The sequence below is a fragment of the Doryrhamphus excisus genome, chromosome 21 (genome assembly GCF_030265055.1).
Source record: "Doryrhamphus excisus isolate RoL2022-K1 chromosome 21, RoL_Dexc_1.0, whole genome shotgun sequence".
Lineage (NCBI taxonomy): Eukaryota > Metazoa > Chordata > Actinopteri > Syngnathiformes > Syngnathidae > Doryrhamphus > Doryrhamphus excisus.
In genome coordinates this window covers 2,572,107-2,595,121 of record NC_080486.1, presented here as the reverse complement: position 1 = coordinate 2,595,121, position 23,015 = coordinate 2,572,107, and the positions used below count along the sequence as shown (strand labels likewise).

At 39.0% G+C, this 23,015-nt stretch overlaps 1 protein-coding gene and 1 long non-coding RNA gene across 6 annotated transcripts in view; one reads left to right on the top strand and one right to left on the bottom strand.

Annotated features, from left to right (window-relative positions):
- The window catches only part of mtrr (5-methyltetrahydrofolate-homocysteine methyltransferase reductase), a 29,831-nt gene extending 8,749 nt beyond the window's left edge, over positions 1-21,082 (top strand). For all 4 annotated transcript variants that reach the window (XM_058059877.1, XM_058059876.1, XM_058059879.1 and 1 more), the window contains exons 10-14: positions 2,487-2,649; positions 4,263-4,381; positions 10,880-10,972; positions 15,081-15,275; positions 19,648-21,082. In XM_058059877.1, coding sequence (XP_057915860.1) covers positions 2,487-2,649; positions 4,263-4,381; positions 10,880-10,972; positions 15,081-15,275; positions 19,648-19,792 — 715 coding nt within the window. In that variant the 3' untranslated portion in view covers positions 19,793-21,082. The remainder of the gene's footprint in view (positions 1-2,486; positions 2,650-4,262; positions 4,382-10,879; positions 10,973-15,080; positions 15,276-19,647) is intronic.
- Positions 1-23,015, bottom strand: part of LOC131108675 (uncharacterized) — a 44,785-nt gene that overhangs the window by 7,951 nt on the left and 13,819 nt on the right. The window contains exon 4 of one of the 2 annotated variants that reach the window (XR_009120506.1): positions 4,045-5,987. The exons of the other annotated variant lie outside the window; for it this stretch is intronic. This is a non-coding gene — a long non-coding RNA (uncharacterized LOC131108675). Of the gene's footprint in view, positions 1-4,044; positions 5,988-23,015 lie in introns of those variants that run through there. 2 annotated transcript variants of the gene reach the window in all.

Genomic DNA, 23,015 nt, shown 5'->3' with positions numbered 1-23,015 from the left:
ATTATTATTATTATTATTATTATTATTATTATTATTATTATTATTATTATATTTATTTATTTATTTATTACTGATTGATTGATTTTCTTTATTCTTGATTTCTTTATTTTTCATCTTATTTTGTGTAGAAAAATAAAAAGTAAGATATTTGAGAACAGTGGAATGTTTTATCAGAGCTTTTATTGTAGAAAATTGGAACCAAAGCGAAGTTTAAATTTTTTTTTTGTTTTTAATAAATGCAGATTTTTTTTTTTTTGAAAACCTGACCCAGACCCGAGCTTCAGTGGCCCCCTAGTAAATTGAGTTTGAAACCCCTGCTTTAAACTATGCCTGTACAGTCTGCTGTGTGTGTTCGGGATGTCCGATAATTAACGCCACTGATAATTATCGTGCTGATACCAGCATAAAAATGCGATAGCCCTCTAGTTTTCCATGTTTCTTTCTAAAAGACAAGACTTTGGGTCACCTGTCCTTTACCTGTTCTCCGTGTTAAGTGCACTTCACTGGGTAGATTCCCTAATGAACTCTGTGATGGGAGAACCGTGGAGCAAAACAAATGGACTACTGCAAGGCCTCTGGATGGAGGTCCTTTATTTAAATCAAGTCAAGTGTTCCATCTTTTTGCCCCACTTAGCCAGTTATTGATTTTGCGCTTCCTGTTAAGCTCGTACCCATTAGACGTTGGCTTTAAAGCTCACGTGGAAAACACACGCATCGATAACGCAAGGTCAGAATTTCTCAGCTCCGCTCGCTTTTCTGCTGCTTGTCAAAATAGACAGACAAAAGAGAGGGCGGGGCGATTGGAGTTCATCAGACAGTCCAGAGACATTAGAGAGTTGCATTATTCATCTAAGTCTCCGGCGGCAAACAGGAAGTGGATGTTATTCTTCCTCTTTTAAGTAAAATACTTCTGTCATGTTTTAACATAGTTGAACAACAGTAGTAGTGGAAAAAATGACACGATTATTTCACCGATGTCGGCATAGGTGCTTGCCAACATTTACTTGTGACGAGACTGGGTGATATTAAGGATATTGCAGCAACTGGAGTGCAGTTTACAGACTACCATGATTTTTTAAAAATATATTAATTATATTTGACCTATCAATCAAGAAAATGCACATTTTACATACTTTTGGCCTAAATCAGGGGTCTCAAACTCAATTTACCCGGGGGCCAATGGAGCTAGGATCTGGGCAAGGCTAGGCCACATCAGGTTTTCCAAAAAAAAAAAAATGCATTTATTAAAAACAGAAAAATATACAAACTTTTTCAGTGCTTTGGTTCCGATTTTCTACAATAAAAGCTCTAATAAAACATTCCACTGTTATCAAATATCTTAATTTCTATTTTTCTGCACAAAATAAGATGAAAAATAAATAAACAAATCAAGAATAAAGAAAATCAATCGATAAGTAATAAATAAATATAATAATAATAATAAAACGGCAAATAATAAAAACTTAAGAAACCACATATAGTTGGTAGGTAGACAAATTATCTTTTTCAGATTAAAATTAAAGCATTATTAGAGCCCTGTCCACATGACAAAACACCACTACAGTCACATTTATACTTTTTTTTATTTACAACATATTGCGCAACTGCAGGGTCTTGAGACACATGCTAACTCGCAAACTAGAGAGCTAGCGACCTTTAAACTGTAGCCTTCAAGTTATTTCCTTTAAACTTAAATCACCAAAAACTTACCACTTCCACACGGATAGGGAGGCTAACTATTAACAGTTATTTAACCTTTAACATGAACATTAATCAAACTTAATAATTTTTTCTGGGTACATGATACCATCAAACCTGCGCGGGCCGCACTAACATTAAACTTTCATATCAAGGCGGGGGCCTCAAACTAGTGTCCTGCGGGCCACATTTGGCCCGCGGGCCGCATGTTTGAGACCACTGGCCTAAATTAAGCATTTTCAAGCATAAAAATGAGTAAATTAACTAAAAAAAAAACAAATACAGCATTGTTTTGTCGATGCCAAACGATTCTAAAATCAACATCAGCATCGTTGTCACTGAAAATCACAGCTAGGATGAAATAGCGATGCTAAATAAGAAGCCTAGCCAGGACTACAGCCGAGAGTAATCAGCTAGTATGAAGATCGTCCTGCGTCTCCTACAGGGATGTCATTCTATGCAAGTCTACTCTAAGACAGTGGCAGACCTCGTGGAGATGATGTTGCACCCCTTGCCGTTCCACCGTTTTGTCATCTACATCACATTTAAAGCCTTTTCATCTCTGCTACTTTGATCCAAATGGGTTTTTGCGAAAGGTGTTTTTGTCTGAATGGTCTCCCATCATGCCTATCAGTACCACTCTGTTCCCCGTCTGTTTCTCCGACGTATATATCTCTCCTCTCCTCGCCGTCTGTCTGTAATGCTGTGCACACACCGTCACACACACCGCCGCTTGCTTCCAAACCTTGTTTTTTTTTTTTTTTTGTCTGTGTTTCTCAAACTGCCAGCTCCTGCCTCCAGTGCCCGGGAAAGCTGAATTTTGTCTTGAGCGTCGTAGAGTTCCCGGCGTGCTCTTGGCGGCCCGTGGGGAAGCGAGGCTTGTGTAGCGGTTGGCTTTCTGACCTCGTCGACCCTGCCCAGGGTTTCCCGTGCGGCACGGAGCCGCCAAAGGTGAGGAGCACAGATATGATAAAGGCAGGGCTGAAGTGATATAGTCTTGGAGGATTCAAACTTTTTCTACCGAGGGCCACATAGTGAAAAACAAAACTTTTCATAATATTACGACATAAAAAAAAAAGTTTGATACTAAAATATATTTTTTTATTCCTAATATTAAGTTTCTTTCTGTTATTCATATAAAATTAATGCTGACTTCTCAATTTTTTTAGTTTTATTATACTTTTAGACTGTGCTGCCACAGTAGAAACTTTTTCTACCAAGGGCCACATAGTGAAAAACGAAACTTTTCATAATATTACGACATAAAAAAAAAAAGTTTGATACTAAAATATATTTTTTTTATTCCTAATATTAAGTTTCTTTCTGTTATTCATATAAAATAAATGCTGACTTCTCATTTTTTTTTTAGTTTTATTATACTTTTAGACTGTGCTGCCATAGTAGAAACTTTTTCTACCGAGGGCCACATAGTGAAAAACGAAAGAACTTCTCATAATATTACGACATAAAAAAAAGTTTGATACTAAAATATATTTTTTTTATTCCTAATATTACATTTTTCTGTTAATATTTATATTTTTTTCATATAAAATTAATGCTGACTTCTCAATTTTTTTTAGTTTTATTATACTTTTAGACTGTGCTGCCACAGTAGAAACTTTTTCTACCGAGGGCCACATAGTGAAAAACGAGAACTTCTCATAATATTATGACATAAAAAAAAGTTTGATATTAAAATATATTTTTTTTATTCCTAATATTACATTTTTCTGTTAATATTTATATTTTTTTCATATAAAAATAATGCTCACTTCTCCATTTTTTTTGTTTTATTATACTTTTAGACTGTGCTGCCACAGTAGAAACTTTTTCTACCGAGGGCCACATAGTGAAAAACGAGAACTTCTCATAATATTATGACATAAAAAAAAGTTTGACACGAAAATATATTTTTTTATTCCTAATATTAAGTTTCTTTGTTAATATTTATATTTTATTCGTATAAAATTAATGCTGACTTCTCCATTTTTTTTTTGTTTTATTATACTTTTAGACTGTGCTGCCACAGCCACGGGCTGAAACATGATTTTTTTTTTTATTCCTTTTTCTCTGTTTTTGTGTTGAAAAGAAGAGTCACTTACAGTAGGGTTGGAGGATCGTCTTATATTCAGGTCTTTGCACAGGTGGGAGGTCAGCATCAGATCATGTTGCACTTGTTCATATTTCATGTAGATGCGGATATTCGCCTTAAAAAAAAGGAAAAAAAGACAACTATTTAAGCCTTGGCAAGACCTGCGCTCGCGGAATGAGCTTGTTTCCATATTTGCTGTTCATTACCTTACTCCCTTCTTCATTTGTGGGACTCCAACAACTGGGCAGCTTTTGTGGGGTCGATTAAAACAAAATGTAATTTGAATTAAAGCAACTAAATCCTCTCTATCACGCTCTATGGATTTTACTTGGAGCTCATAAGTTTTCTCATTAGTCTGTCTTAGAACGTTAAGTAGATCAATTAATAGATTGGGAGGCCCATAGTGGCTCCTCAGCAGTGTTCTAATTACTTTCATTATTTAGAATGCACATTGTGACCCTCTCTCCCTCAGATCCATGTGAGTTTGAGACCCAACTGCGCCTTTCGACTTCCATCTGACCCGTCCGTTCCGCTCATCATGGTCGGACCCGGCACCGGCGTCGCACCCTTTGTTGGATTTCTGCAGCAAAGGTGAAATGATGTATATTCATGCCTTATTCGCTGTTTTCTTACTCTGACCTTTTCCTCCTGGTAATAGATATCCGCAAATGTTTAGGGCACGTCATTTGCCGCACATTTCCGTCTCATCCGCCTTGACAATTAAAAAACGCTGACGTCATTCCATCTCAGTAGGCGTGATAAATCTAAACGACAAGTCCTACCGTCATTGCCGGAGATTGTTTCAAACGCTTTACTCGTGTCATTATATATAATGAGGCCCTCTACAATGGTGCGTAATGAGCAGCCAGGACTTCTCAGGAGCACATGGAAGCGTATCGATTCAAACATAAATAAATTCCGACAGTCGGCATTCACCGAGCTGCAAAGTAAATGCTGCAAACGAGTCATCTCAAAAGAAATGCTGCTTTTTAATACAGTTGGAAAACCTCTTTTCAAGAAATGCTGCAAACGTCTGACAGACGAGGAAAATACACGTCACAGGCGCCATTATTGCAACTTTACGGAGTGAAAGATGTAATGAAAATATGGGGACTATGGGGACTGAATTCAAAAGAAATGCTGCTTTTTAATACAGTTGGAAAACCTCTTTTCAAGAAATGCTGCAAACGTCTGACAGGCGAGGAAAATACACGTCACAGGCGCCATTATTGCAACTTTACGGAGTGAAAGATGTAATGAAAATATGGGGACTATGGGGACTGAATTCAAAAGAAATGCTGCTTTTTAATACAGTTGGAAAACCTCTTTTCAAGAAATGCTGCAAACGTCTGACAGACGAGGAAAATACACGTCACAGGCGCCATTATTACAACTTTACGGAGTGAAAGATGTAATGAAAATATGGGGACTATGGGGACTGAATTCAAAAGAAATGCTGCTTTTTAATACAGTTGGAAAGCCTCGTTTCAAGAAATGCTGCAAACGTCTGACAGACGAGGAAAATACACGTCACAGGCGCCATTATTGCAACTTTACGGAGTGAAAGATGTAATGAAAATATGGGGACTATGGGGACTGAATTCAAAAGAAATGCTGCTTTTTAATACAGTTGGAAAACCTCTTTTCAAGAAATGCTGCAAACGTCTGACAGAATACACATCAATATTGCAACTTTACAGAGTGAAAGATGACGTATTAATGAAAATATTGCATTATCATGAAATAGAGTTATTTCCTTAAGATGTGGGCGTGGCATGGCAATAAACTTCATCACGATTGGTACATGTCATGAAGGCCACACCTTGAATTACCCCCCAAAATTTTTTGGTCACATCAATATTGCAACCAGGTGGTGACCGTGGAGTAAATCATCGCTCGCCGAGCCTGACGTTTATTTCATTTCAACCTTAATTATAGATACCGGGAGTGTTTTCGTGCGACACTCATCGTCCGTCTAATATTTGAAGCTCGTGAAGCGACGGTTGGGCAAGAAGATGACCTGTCACGAGGAGTTAAAGCTTCTCTCGCAACGCACCGATACCTGAGCCTGGCCTTGTCAGGAAGCAGCGCGAGCCTTTTTAGCGTGACTGACACATCCAAGTCGTGGGTGACTTTGTGCAGATGAGGTTGCGACCCAGTCAGCTTCAATTGTCCGTAAATCCCCCGGACAGCGGACCTGGTGTGAAAGGTGGGGAAGGGGGGCGTCAGCACTGACTGGGACTGACATTTCAAGACATTTTCTTACTTTTATTGTATTTTACATCGGCGGAAAATTCGACAAAAAGTGGGTTTTTATGCACTGAAATATTTTTTTTCCCAACAAACTATATTATTCATTCATTCATTTTCTACCGCTTTTTCCTCACGAGCTTATCCCAGCTGACTGCAGGCGAGAGGCGGGGTATACCCTGGACTGGTCGCCAGCCAATTACAGGGCACATATAGACAAACAACCATTCACACTCACAGGAAGTGGATGCTATTCTTTCTCTTTTAAGTAAAATACTTCTGTCATGTTTAAACATAGTTGAACAACAATAGCAGTGAAAAAAAGACACGATTATTTCACCGATGTCGGCATAGGTGCAGTCTACAGACTACCATGATTTTTTTAAATATATTAATCTATTCTATCAATCAAGAAAATGCACATTTTAAGTACTTTTGGCCTAAATCAGGGGTCTCAAACTCAATTTACCTGGGGGCCACTGGACCTAGGGTCTGGGCAAGGCTGGGCCGCATCAGGTTTTCCATAAAAAAAACAACACGTTTATTAAAAACAGAAAAATATACAAACTTTTTCAGTGCTTTGGTTCCGATTTTCTACAATAAAAGCTCTGATAAAACATTCCACTGTTATATATAAATATCTTAATTTTTATTTTTCTGCACAAAATAAGATGAAAAATAAATAAACAAATCAAGAATAAAGAAAATCAATCAATCAGTAATCAATTCACACTCATATTTATACTTATGGACAATTTGGAGTCGATAGTTAACCTAGCATGTTTTTTGGAATGTGGGAGGAAACCGGAGTACCCGGAGAAAACCCACGCATCCACGGGGAGAACATGCAAACTCCACACAGAGATGGCCGAGGGTGGAATTGAACCCTGGTGTCCTAGCTGTGAGGTCTACGCGCTAACCACTCGACCGCCGTGCCGCCAAACTATATTATTCATTCATTCATTTTGTACCGCTTTTTTCCTCACAAGGGTCGCGGGGAGCCTATCCCAGCTGTCTTTGGGCGAGACACGGGGTACACCCTGGAGTGGTCGCCAGCCAATCACAGGGCACATATAGACAAACAACCATTCACACTCACATTCATACCTATGGACAATTTGGAGTCGCCAATTAACCTAGCATGTTTTTGGAATGTGGGAGGAAACCGGAGTCAAACTATATTAACTATAGTAAAAAAAAAAACGTAATTTGCGATTTGGAAGTGAACGATATTTGTGCATGCGGTAAAACTTCCCTACAATCATTGTCAAGCTCTGATCAAATGCACTTCTGCCACCTTGTGGCTGTTTTTATAACTCAAAATTGCACTGAAGTGAAATACCATAGTGGAGAGTTGTGTCATCACCTCTTTTTGTCTTAGACGTATAAAATGGAATTGGGCATTTAGCGTTTTATCCGCCTCGGGGTCTGAGAAGCATCCCATTAGCGGCACAACCCTGCTGAGATCCTTTCAACACCTTTTTTTTTAGCACTAAACGATGCTTGTTTCGGGAAAAAAAAACATTCTTTTAATGCAGATTGTCTGGTGGAGGAAGCGTTTCTGAAAAGGTCAGAGGCCCCACTCGGTGATGCCAACACGCCAGCCACCCCAGTTGTCTGGCATTGATCGCTGCACTTATGCAGAATATGACCTCTTGCTTGGGTTTTTCTGCTCGGAGAACTGACGGCAATTACATATATTATCATATTCTTTCCTTTGTAAAATAGAAACAGTCATGCCCGGGGGATCGTCTTGCACGACGGACAAAAGATTGCCTGTTCGTTTCACACAGAACACGGTTGTTGATTCATGCCTTTGACTCATTCGATTCCCAGACATTTTGACTGATCTTTCAAGTGTTCTATGGCGATATAAACATGGAACCTACCAAAATATTCAGTTCTTTAGTAATCAGCAGTAAAATATCAGTTCCTGACTAAAAAAAAGGGAGAGAAAAAGAGCGGTTTGTGACGAGATACATTTCAAGCATAACTCAAATATCTAACCAGCTATACGCTCCTTCACGTTCTTCCGTTTTTCCATTCAAATTCCAACACTTCTGCTGTTTTTATGGCTTAAACGGCTCTAAAAGTGTATTTTTGCCTCCCACGCATTCGGGCTTATAAAAACTCATCTGTACGTCTTTGGTATTGAACGAGTTAATGAAGTGACCCAACATGTTTGCAACCAGCAGGGATGCTGTTCAGCCTCAGCTCGTCAAACCAGAGCAAATCGACGTCAGCTACGGGAAATGGGGCTCCAGCCAGGCAGACCTCTTCTCTGTCTGAATGAAAAACTGTATGAAGATAATTGCCGTGTTTACAAAGTCGGCTTGTGGGGGCCCCTCCCCTGCCTCGCCAAATGGCACAATTGTGATTCCGACCAAATGGAGTGTTCTCGCTGCACGCTGTTAAGAGTGTGCAGATGCGATGAAATGATCTGTATTCAGGGAAAGGCGCCGGTGTGGTCTGCTCAGAATGGGATCCAAGTTTTTTTTTTTTTTTTTTTTTCTCCATATTGGTATTGATCCCTTCAGGGCAGAGCCGGCGAGATGGGAGCGAGACGAGCGTGCTTAAATGAAATAACTTGAGGCTGTTTACGGATCAGAACAGTCTTGACCAGGATGCAAATGGGAGGGACGGGAACTGCAGCCAGACGCAATTGATGGACGCTAAAAGTTAAGACTTCTCTCATCATTTCATCATGAGAAATATGATATAAAAATGGTAACGTCAGCACATTTTTACCGGAGACACCCTCATTCAGTGACTTTGGGTTTGGATCCGGACCCAAAGACCTCTCTCTTCTGGCCCACGTCTATTATTATTTTTATTATTATATTATTTTGACAACTTTTTGCATATATAATTAGTATTGTGCTGTAAGCAAAGAGCTTTCTGACTATGCTGACAATGAACGTGCCTGGCAGAAATATTCTTCCTCTTCTTGATTCAGACAAGCATTACCTTTTTTTGTGCCTTTTTAAGTCAGGCAAGCATTACTTGATTGACAACTCCCCCGTTTCGCTCAGTTGTCTCCCGAGGGGGGGATCCGAAAGCCTCCCTAAATGTGCTTAGTGTTCCTAAAAGCACATAAAAATGAATTATTTGACCTTTAAACACAACGTACAGCACGGCACCTTTGACCTGTAGACCTATAGCCTCGTATTCTTTGTAAAACACAAAGCTTGACACCAAACTGTTGCTCCATTCAGATTCCCATTCAACTTAATTGGTTTATCAGCGACTCACGGCCGACGCTAAACGAGGGCATTAACACCCTAATTGATATGCACCATACAGCAGCCGGCATTAAGAGTCAGCTGCCGCTTTAATTTCGTGTTTCGGCTTGTAGCGCGCACGTCTTGGTGAATTGTAAAGGACGCCCAAGGATACCCGGGCAATTCCCAGGAGAGACCGTATAAAGAGCTCAGTTTATATTATTCTCCCTTTTGCTATTGATGTCTTATTGTGACCGGCATAATGGGGAACGACGGGAAAGGCAGCTCATTTTTATTTAGCTTGTTAATGAAGGAAGAAATAAACCGACCAAAACCTAGCGCTCAACTACTACACGACCAAGATAATTGTATCATGGTCTGGGGCTGCATGAGTGCTGCTGACAATGGGGAGCTGAGGTTCATTGTAGGGAATTCATTGTAACAGAGGAAACTGGGCCTTTCTGCACTACATTTTGACATCTTGAAAATTTATAAAAACATTTTTTTGCTACTTTCATGAGTAGACACATATATAAACACCATTATTATGCTAGGTGTTAGCATGATCACATTAGCATTGTAGCATTTTTAGCCGTTTCATGGGTAGACATATGAACGTAGACATATGAGCACTATTATGCTATGTTTTAGCTTGCTAATGTTAGCATTGCTAGCATGCTAACATTAACATACTGGCATTTTTTTCAATTTTCTTAACTATGAACTTATGGAGACACTTACTGCTATCATGCTAAGTATTAGCATGCTAACATTAGCATGTTATTGTTAGCATTCTTTACATCATTCAAACCCCTCCATGGTATGTTTTCATGGTCTTGGAATCAAAATATGTAGATAAAATAAATGTAGGACTAATATTTATAGTGTATTACAATATGAGGTAACCATGGCGCTAGGCGGAGGTCTGCGCCAAAGTGCTTCTCTAGTTTGATATAAAAAATTGCTACTTATATTCCACAAAATATGGTACATTTCCATCTATCCATGTTAGATGCTGCTTATTGTCACTAGGGTCGCAGGTTGGTACTTTTTTTTATTTATTTCTGAATAATGTTTATTTCTTATAAGACTTCCATTGCCCGAGAGAAATATGCTTTGTTTTGGTGTTATTCTTGTGCATCACCTCCCAGAGTGTACTAGAGTGTTGTTGCTTAGTAACACAGGGTGGAATTTTTGGAGGCCCGAGTCAGACTTTGTGTTCTTTCTGTCGCCATTGGTGGTCACACTCTTGCTGGTCAACTGTCTCCCTCCATCCCTACTGGTTTTGAGTCTTTGCTGACTGATGTCGTTATGAAAGGTTTGTGGGGGTCGACTTTGGACAGAGCTGTCACCTCTCCACCGGGTGTTGGGGATGATACCAGCAGAGGAGCTTTGTGCTCGTCCTGCTAAGAATTCATTCCCAGAAAACTTGAAAATCTCCACTTTTTATGCACTGTTGGACACACAGTATGCTTTTCCTGTTTATGGCAATGGAAGCTGTAGTCATACACATAACATCCTTGCATTGCAGCAGGCTGTCATTGCCTTAAGGGTGTCACCTCTCCTGCATCTTTTGCGAGTGAAGATTGACTGATAACATTTCTTATGTGACTTTCAGACAAAAGGAGCGGGAGCAGAACCCAGACGCAGAGTTTGGGGAGACCTGGTTGTTTTTTGGCTGCCGTTACCGAGACCGAGACTACCTGTTCAGGTAAGCTTAGGACCAGTTTACATTTTTTTTTTATATATTACGAATCTAAAGATGATTCCTAACACCGAAAAAGATGAACCATGTTTGGAAAAATGTTTTTCAGATAAAATTACTTTTACCTTGAGTCATTTTTTCCAATATCAGTCAAATCATATTTATTTCATCATATGTTGTTAATCACTTTTTAACCTGATTATCAACACCGGCTATCGTTTATGAGTTACATGCTACAGTAATCCTTTGCTGTGTTGATTGTCGGCGTGGTTAGCGATGGAGAAAACGAACTGAGTGCCGCTTTTGCCGTGTGAAGGTCGGAAATGTGTCAGGATGCTGCATTAGTTATTTAAGACGTTAATCACACAGTATTACCATCTCGGACAAGGGTCTCAAACTCAATTTACCTGGGGGCCACTGGATGCTATTTATACTTTTTTTATTTACAACATATTGCGCAACTGCAGGGTCTTGAGACGCATGCCAACTCGCAAACTAGAGAGCTAGCGACCTAAACGGTAGCCTTCAAGTTATTTCCTTTAAACTTAAATAGCCAAAAACTTACCACTTCCACACGGATAGGGAGGATAACTATTAACAGTTATTTAACCTTTAACATGAACATTAATCAAACGTAATAATTTTTTTCTGGGTACATGATACGATAGTACAGCATCCATATCAAACTTGCGCGGGCCGCAAGTTTGGCAAGTTTAAACTTTCATATCAAGGCGGGGGCCTCAAACTTGTGTCCTGTGGACCACATTTGGCCCGCGGGCCACGTGTTTGAGACCCCTGATCTAGGACCTGTTGCAGGTGGCCAAGTCTGCCTTCATTTAACACCCAAATTAGGCACCAATAGCTACTTCGTTGTTTTTTTTTGGGGGGGGGGGGGGTCCAGTTATTACCAATTACGTCAAAGACAAACTCTTTCTCTGACTCTTATTATATTTGGGTCAGTATGGTATTGTATTGAGTAAAGATGAGAAACGGCAAACGCATTTATCCGCATTTGTATTTTTTGTGTCATTTTTCTGTCCCATTTCTGTTGGTTTGACGCTCTTGTCTGCATACTAATTGGACATCCTCCTAGTATCAACGTTTGCTCAGCACTGGCGCACTGATCAAGTTGTTCTACAGGATTAATAGTGTGCATGGATTAGCGTCCTTAATCACACAAGAATAGGATGACAGGCGGTGTGATTTGCTGGCCTTTGTCCCCCCCCCCCCCCTTCCCTTTCCGTCTGCTAGTTAAATATCAGCAGACAGCCAAGGTAGTGTTTGCTCGCTGTGTGGGGGCCCCTCTAAAGAACACCCCCAACAGTGTTGACCAAAGCCATTAGTCTGTGTTGCATGAGCCGCCCGTGAGGAGTACTACTCAATTTAAATAGGTTGGCAGAATCAGAACAACCCACTTACCAGTGCATGACTTGCCTGTGTTTATTTCTGTAGGGTATTTTTTTCAAATAGGATTTGTTGTTTGGGAGAAACCTGGAGGGAAGGTCCTATCTGTTTTCTATTATGTCTTATCATAAAAAAATATTTTGGATGAGGTTACACATACGAAATGAGTTATATAAGATACACATAAAAATATACTTGAAAAATTTTTATAGGTATAATCTTACATGAAGACTATGTGCTATCAGGCTGGGTTTTACCTTGTTAGATTTTTTGCTATTTTCAAATGTATGAACTTACATAGCGTATTTTCATGTTAGTTGTTAGCAAGCTAACATTAGCGTTTAAGCCATTTTCATAGATTTTTACTTTATGTAGGTATAAACCTACATATGTAGGTATAAACCTACATAATGTTTTCATTTTAGTTATGTTAGATGTATTGCCATTTTCAAAGATATGAACTTAAATTGTTTTAATGTTAGGTGTTAGCATGCTAACAATTAGCATGTTAGCATTGTTAATATGCTAACCTTACCATGTTAGTATGAATCCATTTCATTACACTTACATAAAGACTAAGCACCATTATTCTAGGTGTGACCATACTAATAGCTAGCACATTAGCATTACTTGCATATTAACAATACTTATATATATATACTATATCCTGAAATTCTAGTATTAGTATGAGTATTCTTCCAACACCTTTACAGAAATTGTGGGAATGAATGATCAGTAATAGACAAGGATCAAGGGATATGATTAAATAAGCTGTGCTTCTTCCTACTCCTTTCTTTACTTGTGTGAACATAATCATGTGATGTTCCTTCATGGAAGTTATTAAGCATGTCCCAACTCTTGACTGTTGGTCAGCGGTTGGCTTAAATGACACAACAGCCCACAATAGCGATGCCATTTAGAGGTGACAAGCCCCCCCCCCGGCATCCCAAAAAGAACGACCTCAGGTCAGAGCAAACAGCAAAAGATATGCCTTGAAAAAGTTGTCATGCTCCTGTGATGGTAAAAGCGGTATTTAACGTCCACTTTGAGGCGCTTCAATCCTTCCACCTCCTCTCCATGGACACATGGCGGGATGACCTGCTTTGCTCACCTCCGTCAGGAGGGAATTCAGCATGACAACACCATGGCAACCTCTCACCACTAAATTGGAGTTAATGCATTTACGTGACATTTCTCCACAATCATTTTAGAAGCAATAGATAGATATGCGAAGAACATATACTGTATATACAGTATTTCAAGAAAAAAACACTGCATCTCAGCTTTGGGATATACTGTAGGTGGGGTGGAAAAAGCCTATTATTATTATTATCAACTTTGCTTTGTGCTTTTATTTTACTAATTTTTTTTTAAATTGTCCAAATATTTCAACTTTTTTTCTTGTAATTCTATAGAATTTTCACTTCCTCCCTAAGCTAATTGTCTATAAATTACAACCTTATTTTGTTCTGTTTTCTCACATTACAACCTGAAAAAATGTTTCTTTAATTTTTATACATTGTTCTATACATTTTTTACCATTATTTTCCCTCATACTATATTATTCTCATTAAATAAATTTTCCTTGTTAGAATATGACTGTTAATACTGTTAATATTTTGATAGTAAAATATGTTATTTTTTTAATTCTCATTAATTTAAGGCTTTTTAGACTCCAGTAATAGTAGAACTAATTGCCCATGAATGTTTGTTTTTGTTCCTCATATTACAACGGGAATGTGAGTGTGAATGGTTGTTTGTCTATATGTGCCCTGTGATTGGCTGGCGACCAGTCCAGGGTGTACCCCGCCTCTCGCCCGAAGACAGCTGGGATAGGCTCCAGCACCCCCGCGACCCTTGTGAGGAAAAGCGGTAGAAAATGAATGAATGAATATTACAACGGTATTTTTTTACATTTATTTTTCAATATTTCAACGATATTCTACTAAATTGACATTTATTCATAACACTAGACGTTTATTCTTTTTTATTGTTGTTTATTCTTGTAAAATTGTGCCCTTTTTCCCCATTACAATATGCCCTTTTTCCTATTTTGGCTTTATTCTCATAAAATGAAGTTTAGTTTGAACCAACTATTTGAACTTTCTTCTTCTAAGTCCAACTTTATTCCCATATTTTTACTTGAAAATCTTTCCAAAACCCAATTTTCTTTTGTTTAAAAAAAAGCAAAAATGTTATTTTATATTCTCCTAAAAAGTTTTTTTTCTCTTTCGACTTTATTCATGTTAAAATCCTGCAGAATTCTCTATTTTTGCTTGTTTTCTTTAGCTTTCTTTTTCCATGATATTTTTAGAACGTGCCACAGGCTGCACTTTGGACACCTCGGTGTTAGATGTTCCTCCCCCTGCCAAAAGGACCCCGGGCCCCGCAGATACAGAAGCAGAGGAGTTAGGAAGTTGGCAAGCACACTTCTCCTAGGAAGCAAGGTTACACCCAGCAGCAGGATTGATTAGAGAAATGTGTTTAGAACACCGACTCGACCTTTCTGTTTTTTCGTGTTAAGCAAAATAAATTGGCTGCCTGGCACAGCTTTCCTTGGACCTTTTGCACATTAGTGTTGCTCTTCTATTGAGCTTGACAGTTTTTTGCTATTCTGCTGCTGAATATCTTAAGGGGCTGTCACAAGGCCATCCGTTTGAATCGCTACCTTTTTATTCTCTCAACGTTGTTTCTCGTCTTTCTTCTACAGAGAAGAGCTGGAGGGCTTTGTGTCCGGCGGTACCTTGAACCACCTCAAGGTGTGTTTCTCCAGAGATGAGCTGAAGGAGGAAAAGACCTTCATCTCGGGAGGACCGCCCAGATACGTCCAGCACAACCTGCTGCTCCACAGCCATGACATCGTCGACATTCTGCTCAAACGCCACGGTTGCTTCTACGTTTGTGGGTAAGGCGGATTACGGACGTGATGCATGTGCACTCTATAAACCACGGGTGTCCAAAGTGAGGTCTTGCAGCAAATTCTAAAAATATAATTTAACAAGAAAATGTAATTTTGTGAGAAAATAATTGTAATATGAGGTAAAATAAAATCAATTTGGTGGCATGAAGTTGTAATAATAAAAGAAAAAAAATCCAAATATTATTAGAAACAAAACAATGGATAAAGTTGTAATTTTCTGGAAAATTAGATTATGGAAAAGGTTATACTATCACAAGAATAAATTAAAAACAATGGGAATGAAGTCAGAATTGAGATTAACATTTACAAAAGAAAGCTCAAAATGTCAAGGAAAAAGGCAAAATGGCGAAAAATGAGAATCAGAGTTTAAATAAAGAAATTATTAAAGTATGAAAAAAAACATCAAAATAAGATAATAGTTATGTTACAAGGATCAAGTCAAAATATTATGGAACTAAAGGCAATCATGACAAGAAAATGTACATGATGAAAGATGAAATAGTTGGGGAAAAAATGACTAGAATAAAGTCAAAATGCTTGTAGGAAAAAGTTACAGTTTTACGAGAACTTCTAATATTATGAGATACATATATATATATAAACAAAACATTGTTTTTTTTAAAGTCAATATAAGAAACAAAAGAAAATCAAGTTGCAATTTTTGGAAAACTAGGTAGACAAAAGGTATAATATTGGAATAAAGTAATAATATGAGACGATACTAAAATGCTTTTTCACCTACTGTATATATCTTCCTATCATATCCTTACAAAATAGTGGCAAAGCGGCATCCTTTCATTTTTCACGAAAAAGCTCGGACCCCCATGATCTTAAAAACCACATAACCCCAGCAGTAATATATTTGTGCATCTCATATCACACCTTAAGAGGTCATACACATGCATGATAAATGACATGCCTGATTCATCTCATGAATAGAAAGCAAATACAAAAAAAAATGTGCATTCGACCACAACAAAAAGCGTCGAAAGTGTGATTCTATGCATACATACCACTTTCACACACTTCCCATATATTTCTATCTGTCAGTACAATTTCATGAAGACAATGAATGACGCATAACAATGAGCCACGTCGACAGTTTTATAGTTCGAATCCCATGATTTATCTGGAAGGACTCGGTTTTATCGCTGCCAGGCTACCTCCTTCTCCTAAATGATCAGAGAAACATCAGGATGAAATTAATTAAATACCAAAATCACATCAACAGAATGATGAATCTCTACCAGAATGCTGCCGTTGCAAAATACGGGCTGTCACGAGTGAAGATTTATTTGGCTTGTCATTCAAGTATAGAGTATTGAATTTTGTAACGGTGAGGACTTAATTTACATGCTAACAGTGCAAATAAAATAGTGGAACTCCAAAGTCTGGTCCCCATCGGAAATAATGCCAAGTCAATTAATAGGCTCAAGCCGTCCCCATGATATAATATAATATGATTATTTACTGTGGAATAAAAGTAACAATTTCTTAGATATTCACTGAGCTATTGGGTCACATTTGGGGCTATTTTGACTATTTGCCTGGGGCATTCGTCTTCGAAGCCAATATGAAGTGTGCAAAACTACATTTTCAAGTATGAAATTGAAAACGAGGACAGATGTTTCCTTACATTTTGCCATTGTTACATTTTTGAATGACCTTCTTCCGGTTTTCGACTGACTGAAATGCCCTTCCAGTTTGTGGTTCTAACACAGGGGTGGGCAAACTTTTTGACTGGCGGGCCGCATTGATTTAACAAAATTGACGGGGGGGGCCAGACTCGATATTTTACACGTAACAGTCCAGCTGGAATGATTGTATCTGTAAAAGTGTCATGCAATCTGCTTTATGGGCACTTTGAGATCATTTATTTGATGTAAAGTGTGTTATAAATTTATAATAAGAAGAATAAATTTATTATTGTGTTATATTATTATTATTTGTTATTATTATTATTATTATGTGCCTGTGTCCCTTTTATCAGGAGCACTTTGTAAATAACAGACCGCATCAAATAACGAAATTATTGTATCTGTAAAAGTGTTATGTAATCTGCTATGTGTGCACTTTAAGATAATTTATTTGATGTAAAGTGCGTTATAAATTTATAATAAGAAGAAAAATTAATTACACTGGGGAACAATATTTTTTCAACTTTCTGTTGCATTGGATTTTTTAACTGATTCTGAATGATTTTTAGGTGCTGATTTCAAATCTGAAATTAGTTTTTCTCCATAAGCTCTAGTTTTCATGCAATTTGAGATAGATGAAATAGTCTAAATATATGAACTTACGTAACCCAAATCTATGCGTTTTGAGATTATATACATAGATTCCATTCCTGTTCCAGTTTTCAAAGGTTTGCCTTCATTAAACGATAAAGACATTGGACATGATACGAACGAGGAAGACAGTTGTGACAATGAATTGCCAGAAACTGATCCGAGGAATGTTCTTCAGAGACTGAATCTCCCCCAGTCCCCAAGCCTCTTCCCCAAACTGAACTGAATGACTTAGTTCGGGATTTAGGTCTTTCAAAGAAAGCAGCTGAGCTTTTGGCATCAAGATTACAAGGCAAAAATCTTGTTGATCACACTGTTAAAGTGTCATATTACAGAAAGCGCGACCAGCTTTTTGTGACCTTCTTTTCTGAAGACAGACAGTTTGTTTACTGCCATGATATCCCAGGTCTTCTCAAAGAACTGGGTGTTCCTCACTATGATCCAACTGAATGGCGGCTCTTTATAGACAGTTCTAAACGCAGTCTCAAATGTGTTCTTTTGCATAATGGCAATGTTTACGGGGCAGTGCCTGTAGGTCATTCAGTTCATCTGCGGGAAGACTATGATGACATCAGAATGGTCATGGAATTCTTAAAATATCGTGAGCACAACTCGATCATTTGTGTAGACTTGAAAATGGTAAACTTCCTTCTTGGTCAACAGAAAGGTTTCACCAAGTTTTCATGTTTCCTCTGCATGTGGGACAGTCGAGCACGAGACAGACACTGGGTCCAGAAGGACTGGCCTGTTCGTGAAACCCTTGAAGCAGGCATGCCAAATATCACACATGACCCAATTGTTGACAGAGATAGGATCATCTTTCCTCCTCTGCACATCAAACTAAGTTTGATGAAACAATTTGTCAAGGCACTGGATACCGAAGGTGAATGTTGTCGTTCGAGAAGATCAAAGCAGGTGTGTTTGATGGCCCACAGATTCGAACCCTCATTCGTGATGATCAGTTTGTTGCCAAGATGACCGCCTTGGAGAGGGCAGCATGGTTATCCTTTGTGGCAGTCGTTTAGAACTTCCTTGGAAACAACAAGGCAGAGAACTACAATGAACTTGTGAACAGAATGCTCCTCGCTTTTCGTGCTCTCAGGTGCAACATGAGCATCAAGCTTATTTCTTGAACAGCCACCTTGACCAGTTCCCTGAAAACCTGGGGGCTGTGAGTGACGAACAAGGAGAGCGGTTCCACCAAGACCTAAAGATCATGGAAGAACGCTAACAAGGTCGCTGGGACAAAAGTATGATGGCCGACTACTGCTGGAGTATTAAACGAGATTGCCCAGATGAAGTGTACAAACGCAAAAGTTACAAACGCAAATTCCTGCCTGACTAAAATACTGTACTGACAGAAAGTGATAAGCGTTATTAGCTGTGATTGACTCTTATCTGAAGAACGTTGTAAATTATGCTTATTTCACGTTGCGATAAAGACTTTCTGAGAAACGCTTCCAGAAAAACATATGGCACTTCTAACAATGGTGTACTTTAATCTAAAATCACATTTTAATGTTCTGTTTCTTTTGCCTTGTTAAATATACTGATTTGTGGCTGACATTGCAATATCCTATAATAATGCTCGATTTTTTTCTATTTTTAATAAAAATTAAAGATTGCATAAAATCTGTAGCTTGCAGAAAAAAACTAACTTCAGATTTGAACTCAGCACACTTAAATTGACTAAAAACAAGTCTTACTTTAAATGCAACATTTTGAGTGTTCCCCAGTGTTATTTAAAATTATTATTATTATTATGTGCTTGTGTCCCTTTTTTCAGGAGCACTTTGTAAACAACAGACCGCATCAAATAACGAAATTGATAAAACCGCCAAACCATGAAAATGTCGGCTCAAGCCATGATGCCAACTTGTATGTTGACTTTAAATGAAATACTTTGGAAAGAACGGGCGGGCCGTATTCAAACACTTGGCGGGCCGGATGTGGCCCCCGGGCCGTAGTTTGCCCACCCCTGTTCTAACATCATCACCTGTTGCTTTGCCATGTTCTTTTCCGCATATGATCACCATGACCATGACCATTTTAGACCCTTGTATTGCCAGGGATGCAAAGAACATGGCCAAAGACGTGAATGACACCCTGCTGGAGATGATGAAGTCTGAGGTCCAGGTGGACCAACTGGAGGCCATGAAGCGCCTGGCCACGCTGAGGGAGGAGAAGCGCTACTTACAGGACATTTGGGGATGATTTATTCCCTGACATGATCCTCATTTCAACATGTTGTTGCTGTTAACGTCTGAGCTATGGGTGCCTGCAGGGGATGCGCACGATATAAAAAATGTCTTCACCAGCTGCCTAAGTCCATTTTTCAATTGAGTCCAGTTTCTACTTCTTATTGACTTTATCCAGCTGGACATCTCTGAGAGGTACTTCTGTTCTTTTCTCAACCTTGCCCTAACGCTAGGCAGATCATCTTGAGGGGTGAGTTCTTCATTCTTCTTGGTGTGTTTTGATTTGATGGCACTTGGTACTTTTTTGTACTTCAATTCACAAAAAGGTGGTTGCTAGCGTTGGCCTGACAGGGGTCTACTCCTTTTCTTTCTAGCAAAAGGTATTTCCTTGCTATTTTTTCCAGCTATCATCATCACCATCAGGTGTGTTTGCCAGCTGGATAGCTCAGCTGGTAGCTCCGCAGATTCATGGTGCAAGGGGACCGAGGTTCAAAACCTCCCTGCCCCTGAGAGGCAAATCTGCCTGGTTAAAGAAACAACCCCACTGCTAATAGTGGGGCTGTGACAGGAGCCATAACTCCAACTCCAGCTTGCTAACTCTACTTCATGGTGCACGGGGACCGAGGTTCAAAACCTGGTCAAGGCGAATCGTAACATCAGAGATTCAACTACTCGATGGTCATTTTGTCGAGAAAAAAAACAAACCAATGGCGTCATTTTCGATATCAATCATGATCATCACCACAATCATGACTGCTCATCAGCTGGCTAGCTTAGCTGGTAGCACCGCAGATTCATGGTCAGAGAAAACTGTAACAATGCGTGTATTTGTTTTGTCTAGAAACAGACAAATTACTTCCTTGCTATTTCTCCAGGTACAGCATCTATCAACATCATCACCGCTAATACAATATCATGCATGTTTGCCAGCTGGCAGACTTGTGTACTCCCTGTATAACTTGCTTTTTGCTGTTGATCATTCTTCAGTCCAGTTCCTACTTCTTATACTTCTACCTACTTCTCCTTTATTAGAAATCACATTTATTAGAAGTGGCTTTAGCCTGGCTAACTTTCCTAATGGGATGTCAGCCTCTGCAAACATTTCTACAAAACCAACAAATTGTAATACCAGGGCTTGTGTTTAAGGACGATGTAGTCACCGATGCAATCCTAATTGTTCTGTTAAATGACATCCTTATTTTGTCTGCACAATTAAGACAGGATGTGGTGCTCTTATTTTGAAGGCCAGAAGTGTATTCTGTGTGCTGTGACAAGCTGGGAGCAGGAATAAATATGCCTACTTGCCTCTCGTGTTATTTTACTTCCCAGAATCGACACGAGAAGTAAATACAAGTGAATGAATGAAAGAGCGATATGAGCGAATGAGCGATAGACTGCACCGACCCTGTGGATATACCGTACTGTATAGCCACTTTACATCATTTCATACTGTGCTGTTTTTAGCAGCTGTGACCTTGGCGGAGAGGGCAACAGTAGCGCTTATTTGGTCCTTGCGGTGTGAAAATGCTTTTAGTGTTGACAAGCCCGCCCGTGTTTGTCCTGCCAGGGAAGGCATTTAAGTCGGCTTTGATGGGATTTCAATGAGACGGAAAGTGAAAGTTTCTCCATTTACAACAAAGTCATTTGCAGTTACACACCAACATATTATGAAAGATTGTGCATTCTCACAGAGGAAAAAAAAAAAGTGGAGAGATTGCCTTTGAATTTGCAAAAACCCACCGCCAACATTACCTTTGCAAAGAACTTCTGAAGGCCAGATGAATAACGCCACTATTCACTTTCCTTCAGAGTCAGTTATAGTGGAATTAAAAATGATTTTATCATGTTTTGGAATAATGCAATCAAGCTTTTTTTATGAATAGAAAGCACACATCTCATGATGAAGATTAGAGTAGAGCTCGGAGAATAATTCATCAGACGTCACACTGTTTGTTTTGGCCTTCCACGATGCACGATTGTTTGGGTACGAATCTGGTCTGGCAACAATCTCACACACTGCTGTTACTACACACACACACACACACACACACACACACACTGTGCGTGCATTGTGTGATTAGGAAACAAACACATTTACAAACACTACCCTAATTTAACTTAAAGGAAACCGATTACGTAAAATTTTGATATCAAGTCACAGGACCAGCCAAGCTATGAAAGCATGACTTATGTTAGTAGTAACTCGATAGTTCAAGGTGTCTTTGGACAGAAGGTGATGAAGGCACGTGCTAATTGAAGGCTTTTTTTTTGGCATCACACAAACAGGCTTCCTCCGAATTCAATCACCTAACAGCGGTCGTTTCATTTGTCGTTTCTGAAGGGAGGGAAAAGAGTAAAGGAAAACATGTTTACAATCTCCGCTCCCCGTATCGTCGATGACACTCCGTTTAATTCCTTCCTGAGCGGCGGGTAAACAAAACTCTCACTTGCGGAAAAACCACCCCTGACTGTGACTAATTGGTTTAATGCCATATTGTCAAAACATGGAGCCCACCTTGTCTTGCGTGTCCTCTGTAATTCATTTCGAAGACGCTTTTGACGTTACCTGAATGTGAGACGAAAAGTGAAACCTCCGAAAGTGTACAATTCGGAAAAATTCGAAAAAAAATCATTCGCAAATTTTGTAAAACTTCAACTCAGTGACTTAACATCCCCACTAAGAGGCTGTTTAATTAGGCAAGCAATAGTTACCACTTAGCTTGCAGTGAGCTTGTCACAACACACACAGAAATGACAACACGCAACAAGTGGTTGGAGTGGCCTGTACAATCTTGACTTGACTTAATAATTACTGGGCACTAATTATTTTACAATATTGTTTCTTCAAACGGTGAGTATTTTTACTTTAGTAAAATTATACTTTTATGGCTGTTGAGAATGTCGAAATATAACCTAAAAGATTATTTGAATGATGCCGACAGTTAATTGCTTTAAAATTAGAACAACTTAGAAGCCAACAAGTGTCACTTAACAGATTTTGCTGGACTTTAGCAGAGATGATCATTATCAGTTAAATCATCTACCAAAATGCGACCTCTGATGTCACAGCGTGCCGTAACCACCAAGGACAGATGCAAGCTTAAAGTTACGACGTAGAAGGTAATTAAAAAAAAAAAAAGGTTCACAGTGTTGGTTTTTTTGTCCCGCAGCGAAAAGCACGTCGCCGGTTTTGGAATAAATCAGCGTTGCAGCGAGGTCAGTGCGACCGGAGCGCGGTA